At 49.0% G+C, this 9,503-nt stretch overlaps 1 protein-coding gene across 2 annotated transcripts in view; it reads right to left on the reverse strand.

Moving 5' to 3' along the window:
* Positions 1–6,402: 6,402 nt before the first annotated feature.
* The window catches only part of ARRB2 (arrestin beta 2), a 10,905-nt gene continuing 7,804 nt past the window's right edge, over positions 6,403–9,503 (reverse strand). Inside the window, exons 11-16 of one of the 2 annotated variants that reach the window (XM_037727227.1) lie at positions 8,796–8,933; positions 7,910–7,993; positions 7,741–7,820; positions 7,573–7,627; positions 6,824–6,958; positions 6,403–6,702 (exon numbers count right to left, since the gene is read on the reverse strand). In XM_037727227.1, the coding sequence (XP_037583155.1) occupies positions 6,865–6,958; positions 7,573–7,627; positions 7,741–7,820; positions 7,910–7,993; positions 8,796–8,933 (451 nt within the window). In that variant the 3' untranslated portion in view covers positions 6,403–6,702; positions 6,824–6,864. Of the gene's footprint in view, positions 6,959–7,572; positions 7,628–7,740; positions 7,821–7,909; positions 7,994–8,795; positions 8,934–9,503 lie in introns of both variants that reach the window. The other variant, XM_017496800.2, reaches the window with a different exon arrangement.

A 9,503-nucleotide genomic window follows, 5' to 3' on the forward strand; every position in this document is an offset into this window, starting at 1 on the left:
TAACAAGAGCGAAACTCCGTCTCAAAAAAAATAAATAAATAAAAGAAATGCACCATCTCAGTTCCCATCCCAGGCCTCCTGAATCTGTATCTGTGTTTGAAGATCACCGGTTATTTGTAGTCAAGTTTGAGAAACATTGCTCTAGGGAATTGTTGTTTGCCTTGTCAAAACTGGGTTGCTGCCCTTCTTGGGGCAGCTAGCAGTTAGGGGAAAGCGAAAATATGGAGGAGGCTCAGGGGTTTGGCTAGTAAGTGGCCCATATCATTTCTACTCACTTACCATTGAAAATTTAGTCATATGATCTCACCTAACTCCTGGGTCCTGGGAAATCCATTCGTACCAAGGTGGCCAGCTGTCCTTTCACTACCAAGGAAGAATAGATCTTAGACATTTTGATATGTACAAGGTCTCCACATTTTTCTCTTACGTGTGCCCTGTTCCATGAAGTTCTTAGAGTTTAACCCAGAAGAGGAAGATATGGGATCCAGGACCTAAGGCCAATTCATGAGAGGTGAATGGGAACCCCAGGAGTATGGTGAAGGGAAATCCAAGGGCCAGGCATGAAGAACAACCAGTTGAGAATGGAACCGATTAGAAGGATCCTAGAGAGATTTCATCAAGAAGATGAAAGAGATGAATATCTGTTTTGAATGAATTGAGAGGATAAATAGATTTTTGAGGGAGAGTATGGGACTGATTACAGACAAATGTAGAGAATAAGCAAATTAAATGAAATTATGCAGGGAAAACAAAGTTGTATAAGGGGAGAAGAGTAATTATGTCACATAACTTAGCTATGAATAACATTTGCATAGGCAATTAGATACTGAATATTGAGTGAACCCCAATTGATACAATTATCTTGGGAATATAGGTGGGATATAGGGGAGGATTGGAAGTATTTCATGATGAGGGGGTTGCAAAAGGGAGCTCTATTTTCACCTTATGTAGTGGGAAACCAGTAGATGATGCTTAAAACAAAAATCAAGCTGCGCTTGGTGGCTCATGCCTATAATCCCAGCACTTTGGGAGGCCAAGGCGGGCAGATCACCTGAGGTCAGGAGTTCAAGACCATCCTGGCCAACATGGTGAAACTTCGTCTCTACTAAAAGTACAAAATTAGCTGGGTGTGGGCATCTGTAGTCCCGGCTACTCAGGAGGCTGAGGCAGGAGAGTCACTTGAACCTGGGAGGCGAAAGTTACAGTGAGCCAAGATCACACCACTGCATAACAGAGTGCAATTGTGTCTCAAACAAAAACAAAAATCAAGAAGTCACAAATAAGCATGTTTAGAGATAGGGAGATAAATGCCAAAATAAATATCTAAAGGTGGTGAAAGGCTGGGTGTAGGCAGAGCAACATAAGGAGACCCCATTTCTATAAAAAAATTAAAAAACTAGCTGGGCATGGTGTCTTGCACCTGTAAGTCCCAATTACTTGGGAGGCTGAGGTAGGAGGATCTCTTGAGCCTGGGGCATCAAGGAGGCTCCAATGAGCCATGATCATGCCAATGCACTCCAGCCTGGGTGACAGATCAAGACCCTGTCTCAAAAAAAAAAAAAAAAAGGAGGTAAGAGTAGTTTCCTCTCAGGAGGAAGGGGAAGAGTCTGCTTTTTCTTGTAATAGGTCTTATAGTACTATCTGATTCCTCAAACTATGTGTGTGTGTAACTTTGAAAACAAAAAGAAAAGAAAGAATGAAAAGTAAGAGAGGGCTGGATATGGTGGCTCACGACTATAATCTGAGCACTTTGGGAGGCTGAGGTGGGCAGATCACCTGAGGCTGGGAGTTCAAGACCAGCCCGACCAACATGGAGAAACTTCGTCTCTACTAAAAATACAAAAATTAGTTGGGCATGGTGGGCAGGTGCCTGTAATTCAAGCTACTTGGGAGGCTGAGGCTGGAGAATCACTTGAACCCAGGAGGCGAAGGTTGCAGTGAGCTGAGATCATTGCACTCCAGCCTGGGTGACAAAAGCCAAACTGTCTCAGAAATAACAAAAACAATAACAAAAAACAAATAAGAGAGGAAAGAGTGTTTTGTTTGATTGTCTCCTTTCTTTCTTCCTCCCTTCCTCCGTTAAATGGAAGAGACTTATGTGGGCTTCTTTACCGTGGAGGAAGAGCCATAGACACAGGTTGGAGAGGGATGTGGTTTGGTGAATAAAGGTCTCAGTGAAGGTGGGAGGAGAGCGATCTGAGCACAGGTGGAGGGATCAGCTTTGAGCTGGAGAAGGCATCTTAACCTTGGTTGTGTAGGAGAATTGGTGTAGATGTCACTGTCAGTAGGAGGTGGGAAATTGAAATCATTCATCCTTCATTGCCTAATCTCTGTGAAAAACAGAAGTCACTTTCAGCACAAGGAAGGTAGAAAATGAGTGCGTAGGTAGCCTGTTTGGGGGTCTCTTCATTCAGAGTTTGCATTGTAACATTGGGTGCCCAGCTTGGGTTAGTTGACCATACATGTTAGCAGCTCCAGATTCATACCTAGTGTCTGGTACCTAGAATATATTCAAAAAAGTTTGTTGGCTGGGCTTGGTGGCTCATGCCTGTAATCCCAGCACTTTGGGAGGCCAAGGCAGGTGGATTACATGAGGCCAGGAGTTGAAGACCAGCCTGGCTGACATGGTGAACCCCCTTCTCTACTAAAAATACAAACAGCCAGGCTGGGTGGCACGTGCCTGTAGTCCCAGCTACGTGGGAGACAGGCAGGAGAATTGTTTGAACCCAGGAGGTGGAGGTTGCGGTAAGTTGAGATTGTGCCACTGCACTCTGGCCTGGGCGACACAGGGAGAACTCTGCCTCAAAAAAAAAAAAAAAAGTAATTAAAAAAATTTTGTTGAATGATTTTTCTCTGGTAGTGAGCATCAACCCCTGTGTTCAGAGTAGAGGATGGGCGGGAGATAGTTGGACGGATCCAGGGTGTGGTTTGAGAAAAGGATAGTGAAAGGAGAGGTCCAGTGTGCCGATGAGATAGGGGTTGATATCATGACCCTGAAGTACAGGGTGGAAAGAAAAGGAAGTGTCAAGTAGTGAGAAAACAGAAGGGCCAAGAGCTTTGTGACAAAAAACCCAAGAAGCTGTTTTTTTGTTTTTTTTTTTTTTTTAAGTGGGCTGGGTGCAGTGGCTCACACCTGTAATCCCAGCACTTTAGGAGGCCGAGGCAGGTGGATCACGAGGTCAGGAGTTTGAGACCAGCCTGGCCAATATGGTGAAAACCTGTCTTTACTAAAAATACAAAAAATTAGCTGGGCATGGTGGAGCACACCTGTAATCCCAGCTACTCCAGAGGCTGAGGCAGAAGAACCCGGGAGGCGGAGGTTGCAGTGAGCCAAGATTGCGCCACTGCATTCCAGCCTGGGTGACACCTGGGCGACAGAGTAAGACTCTGTCTCAAACAACAACAACAACAATAAAAATTGGCTATTGTAAGGCTGGGCGCGGTGGCTCAAGCCTGTAATCCCAGCACTTTGGGAGGCAGAGGCGGGTGGATCACGAGGTCAAGAGATCGAGACCATCCTGGTCAACATGGTGAAACCCCGTCTCTACTAAAAATACAAAAAATTAGCTGGGCATGGTGGCACGTGCCTGTAGTCCCAGCTGCTCGGGAGGCTGAGGCAGGAGAATTGCCTGAACCCGGGAGGCGGAGGTTGCGGTGAGCCGAGATCGCGCCATTGCACTCCAGCCTGGGTAACAAGAGTGAAACTCTGTCTCCAAAAAAAAAAAAAAAAAAAAAAAAAAATTGGCTATTGTAACTGACTACATGAAAATAAAAAACTTTCCTAGTGTATGAACCTAAAACACAAAAAGAATTTTTTTTTGTTTGAGCCAGAGTTTCGCTCTTGTTGCCTGACCTCAGGTGATCCGCTTGCCTTGGACTCCCAAAATGTGGGTTTACAGGTTTGAACCACCATGCCTGGCCCCAACATAGAATTCTTTTTTTTTTCTTTTTTTCTTTTTCTGGAGACAGAGGCTTGCTCTAGCACCCAGGCTGAAGTGCAGTGGCGCCATCTCAGCTCACTGCAACCTCTGCCTCCTGGGTTCAAGCGATTCTCCAGCCTCAGCCTCCCGAATAGCTGGGATTAGAGGCGTCCCCCCACCATGCCCAGCTAGTTTTTTGTATTTTTAGTAGAGATGGGGTTTCACTATGTTGGCCAGGCTAGTCTCCAACTCCTGACCTCAGGTGATCCACCCACCTCAGTCTCCCAAAGTGCTGGGATTACAGGAGTGAGCCACTGTGACTTAAGAAAAAAATTTTTTTAAAATTTATGTATTATCAAAAATATAGGAAGCCAAATGTTTGGAACTAGACAGAGGTGATGGTTGTACAATATTGTGAATATACTGAATGCCATTGAGTTAGACACATTTATTTATTTATTGAGATAGAGTTTCGTTCTTGTTGCCCAGGCTGGAGTGCAATGGCAAGATCTAGCCTGTACTAGAAATATAAAAATTAGTCAGGCATCATGGTACGCACCTGTAATCCCAGCTACTCAGGAGGCTGAGGCAGGAGAATGGCTTGAACCCGGGAGGCGGTGCAGTGAGCTGAGATCACACCATTTTACTCCAGCCTGGGTGACAAAACAAGATTCCATCTCAAATAATAATAATAATAAATAATAACAAAAAATAGAGCAGTTTCTCAAAGTGTGTACTAATTAGAAATCCAGATTTTTGGATTCTTGGGATCTTCTGACTCAGAGTCTGGAAAGGTAGAGGAGCCAGACTCTGGATATTTACCATGGCACCCTGAGGGTTCTGATTCTCTTGAAAAAATGTTAGCTCCATAGGCTTAGAGGTCAAGGAGCAGGTGCACAGGAGTCAGAGGGATGCTGGAGATGGTTTTAGACGGGATGGTTATTCCACACGAGAAAGTGCAGGGTCTTCAGGGAAGGCTGCTGCTGTGGCGGGGTAAGCAAGGTCAGTGGCCTTATGGTAGCACTTGAAGCCTGTTTAGGGTAAACAGTGATTTAACTAGATGGCATGAGCCATAACATAGACTAAAGGCCTGTGCGAGCCACCCCCATCTGCTTCAGCAGCCAGAAGGAACTACTCTGCTTCTGGCTGTCCTGTCGCAGTCTCTCTGGCCTCTTTAGGTCCCCACATGTGCTGTTTCTTCCTGCCTTCACACAACAGTGCCATAACCCAGAATGCTCATCCCTGCACAGTTCCCAAACTCCCCGTGTCTTTCACTTCTCTGCTTAAAGGTCACTTTCTCAGGGAAATCTTCCCCAAACCCAGCCTAGGTCAGAACTCCCTGTCACGCATCCTCTTAGCTCCTACACTTCTCCTCTGAAGCATAGATATTATAGCTAAATAACTAGGAAGGCTGGGCGTGGTGTCTCATGCCTGTAATCCCAGCACTTTGGGAGGCCGAGGAGGGTGGATCACTTGAGGTGAGGAATTTGAGACCAGCCTGACCAACATGGTGAAATTCCATCTCTACTAAAAATACATAAATTAGCTGGGCGTGCTGGCAGGCGCCCATAATCCCAGCTACTCAGGAGGCTGAGGCAGGAGAATCACTTGAACCCAGGAGGTAGAGGCTGCAGTGAGCCAAGTGCGCCATTGCACTCCAGCCCGGGCAACAGAGCAAGACTCCATCTCAAAAAAAAAAAAAAAAAAGGGTGGGGGATGAATTAATGTTTTTTTCATTATACTGGTATACTATGCCTGGTACCTTCTAGGCACTCAAATCAAGATTGTTTATGGAATGAAGGAGCTTTTGGAGAAGAGTGGGGCTTCAGGAGTAGGAGCAGATGCTGGAGGTGAGAAATGCTAACTCCCTCCAGCCCAGCCTGGGACTTCGGTCAAGCTTCAGGGAGTCCCTGATGAATGTCCCAGGAGCAGCACTAGGATGTGGTCCCTAGAACATGGGCCCAGGGCAGCATGACGTTCTTGCTGCCCAAGCCTCAGCTTCTGTGTTGGAATGTAGGTACCAGACTCCACAGACGTCATGTGGCTGTTCTGGTGAGGCCTGCGGTTGTGGTCCCACCGAGCCTCTTACAGTTGCTGCTTGAGCAACCATAATGAGCAGTGGAAATGAACACGACTCAGTCACAACAGGTCACAAGGTGGTCATGCATGTCAGCCGCAACAGGGAAGAGCCTGCCCTGCCAGCTCCTGTGAGCACCTGTCTGCAGGGGCATTAGTTGTTATGACCCCTGTAAATGACTACGTTTACTCTGTGGCCTTATCAAGCCTAACCCTTGAGTTTGGACTAGGTCAAGTTTTGATGTTCACACAGGCACAGCACAGTCATCCATTAAACATTTATTGATAGCCTCTGTGTCAGGCGCCTTTCGGCTGCAGAAGAGACGGGGTCCTCCCCCACAAGCTAACAGAATCATGGATAAACACACTGTACGCTCTCTAAACACTACAGAGAAAAAACACATACTCATGCCTAGTAAAAGATTTATTTTCTTCTTTATGCACAGAAACAAAGAAATGGCCTTGTCCTGAAGGGTCTCCTCTTGAAGGAATGGAGGCAGAGAGAGTGAGCATGGAAGGTGTTGGTGTGAACTTGAATGTGGGAGTTTTGTCTCCCCCTTTCCCTCCTATCACTCCTCTTTTCACTGTACCCTTCCAGAAAATTTAGGTATGAACACAGCTTGCCACCCACTGCGGGGCTGGACAAGCAGAGCTGCAGTCGAAAAATTAATGCCCACATTCAGCAAGAGATGGGTCCAGTGCATATCTTGGGGGGACGGGAGGGAGAGACTGAAGGGGTTGGTTGAAGAAGCTGCCAGGTGGAGGGGAAGGGAAAAGAGGCTGGGACAACCCCCCAATGACAGTGGGGGTCTTGTTCCTGCCCCTACCTCTTCCAGCACCATCCACTCCCTTCCTCCAGCCCCCCTTCCTAGCAGAGCTGGTCATCATAGTCGTCATCCTTCATCCCCTTCAGCCGAAGCCGGGCAAAGTCCTCAAACACAATGTCATCATCTGTGGCATAGCTTGGTGGTGGGAAAGAGGGGTGTGAGGTGAGGGCGTCTCACTCTTTTCTCAGCCTCCCACTCCCTACCCTCCCCCAAGCTGGGCCCCTGGGACACAGGTGTTAGAACAGCAGTGGGACCAGAGGTTTTTTTTTTTTTTTTTGGAGACAGTCTCACTGTCGCCCAGGCTGGAGTGCAATGGCACACTCTCGGCTCACCACAACCTCTGCCTCCCAGGATCAAGGGATTCTCCTGCCTCAGCCTCCCAAGTAGCTGGGATCACAGGTGTGTGTTACCACGCCCGGCTGATTTTTTTGGTATTTTTAATATAGAGACGGGGTTTCACCATTTTGGTTAGGCTGGTCTCGAACCCGACCTCTTGATCTGCCCGCCTCAGCCTCCCAAAGTGCTGATTACAGGTGTGAGCCACTGTGCCCCCCGCTGGGACCAGAGGTATTTACAGGAAGGGACAAAGAAGAGGCAGGAAGAGGCAGCCTCACAAGGCTAAGGCATCTTGATTTGATGCTACAATCCCCTTCTCCCCCCAAAAAGCAAGGAAGAGGTACGAGGGCAGATTTGAATGTTCCAGCAATCTTTGTCCAAAGAGGGTTAAAGTAGGGGAATGAGTTTCTTACTTGGTATCAAATTCGATGAGGTTGGTGTCCACAGGGACGTCTGTTTCTGGAGCGGCTGAGGGGACAGGAAGAGGGAGTGTGGGGGTGGGTGCTGAAAGGGCCAGCTTTCCTCCACTGGCCCTGCTTCAGGCCCTCCCTCTGAGGGCTCGGGGTGGGTGGTGTGCTCACCTGTCTGGGGTCTGGGGAGGGGGATGTGGTCGTGGGGCTTGGGGTGCATGAGAACAAAAGGCAGCTCCACAGAGACATCCCTGGGAAGGGAAGAGGCATCGTGAAGAGGACGACGATCTGGACTAGAGAGCCACTGTGACCCCCACCTGGGCTCCCCCATGACACTCACCCGCCTCGAGACACTATCAGCTTCACCTTGACCCTGTAGGACACCAGGATTCCCAGCACCTCCTTGTTGGCACCCTCCTTCACGCTGCCATGGAGGGTGGCAGAGTCAGACCAGGGCCCATCACCCTGTCACCTGTCACCTGACCTTGGGGTTCCCATGGGACTCTGAGCAGGACCACAAACATGCACAGGCCCCCGGGGTCCCCAGCAGCACAGGCGGTGCGGTTATGGTACAGCGCAGCGCGCACAGCACTCCCTGCTCAGGGCCTCCTGTGGCTTCTCTTGCAGTAAAAGCTGACGTCCTTCTCCTCTAACGGTCCTGCACTGTCTGGCTCTCCATTAGCCCCCTGATCCGATCTCCTCCTCCTCCTCTCCTGGTACTTAGTTCTCGCTAAGTTACCCTCCAGACCTGCTGTGTGTGGCTGTGCAGTGAGAACCCTGAACAAAGGCACTGGGAGAGGTGAAATCCAGCCCTTAGTGAAGCTGGGGACCTCCAGGGCTGCTCCCGCGTGAGGGCGCGAGGTCACCTCACCATTCCTCCAGGACCCCAGGCTGTCCCACCCCTGAGTCTCTCTGCCCAGAAACTTCCTTTCCTGCTCATCCACACTGCTTACTTCTGCTCGTCCTTACTCCGACTTCACCTTTGCATCTCCCTGCCCCCATCCCTCCCTTCTCTGCCTGGCTTTCTCTCCTTCATACTTATCACTAACCTGCTGTACAGTTACCACTGATCGGATTTGTCTATCCTCCCTCCCCTGGAATTCAGAGTTGTTTTGTCTCTTCTGTTCACTGATACATCCCTGGCACTTAGGACAGGGCCTGGCACACAGCTGGCACCGACCTCTGGCCCCTGGCCTGCAGGGGGCCCACCCCAGCCCCACCCTCACATGGTGCTGGAAGCCAGGTTGGTGTCCTCGTGCTTGAGCTTCCCATCCAGGGCAAGACCCCGCTTCTCCCGGTTGTCGCTGAGCAGCGGGGTTATGGTGTACACCTTACAGAACGTGGAGCTGGGAGATACCTGGTCACTGAGGGTAGGAACAAGAGAACAAGACTTTTGGAGGGGCCAGGCTGGGTATGGGGGCAGCCTGTCACCCCTGAGCAGCATCTCCCCCTCACTAGTCCCTTCTCTCTTTGGGCACAGGTCACAAGGAAGTAGGTTTTGGCTCAACGTGCTCAAGAAAATTAACAGCCCAGGGCTGCCTACCTGTGGAGAGAATACCCTTTTAAGTAAGTGGAGATGGTGGCCGGGCACGGGGGCTCACGCCTGTAATCCCAGCACTTTGAGAGGCTTCGGCAGGCAGATCACTTAAGGTCAGGGGTTCAAGACCAGCCTGGCCAACAGGGTGAAACCCTGTCTCTACTAAAAATACAAAAATTAGCTGGGCATGGTGGCACGTGCCTGTAATCCCAGCTACTTGGGAGGCTAAGGACAATTGCTTGAACTGGGACCCAGGAGGTGGAGGTTACAGTGAGCCAAGATCACGCAACTGCACTCTAGCCTGGGGCTACAGAATGAGACTCTGCCTCAGAATAAATAAATAAATAAATAAATAAATAAATAAAATAATATTCCTGAGGTCAGCATCTTTTTTTTT

This window comes from Cebus imitator, unplaced genomic scaffold, assembly GCF_001604975.1.
Source record: "Cebus imitator isolate Cc_AM_T3 unplaced genomic scaffold, Cebus_imitator-1.0 Scaffold223, whole genome shotgun sequence".
NCBI lineage: Eukaryota > Metazoa > Chordata > Mammalia > Primates > Cebidae > Cebus > Cebus imitator.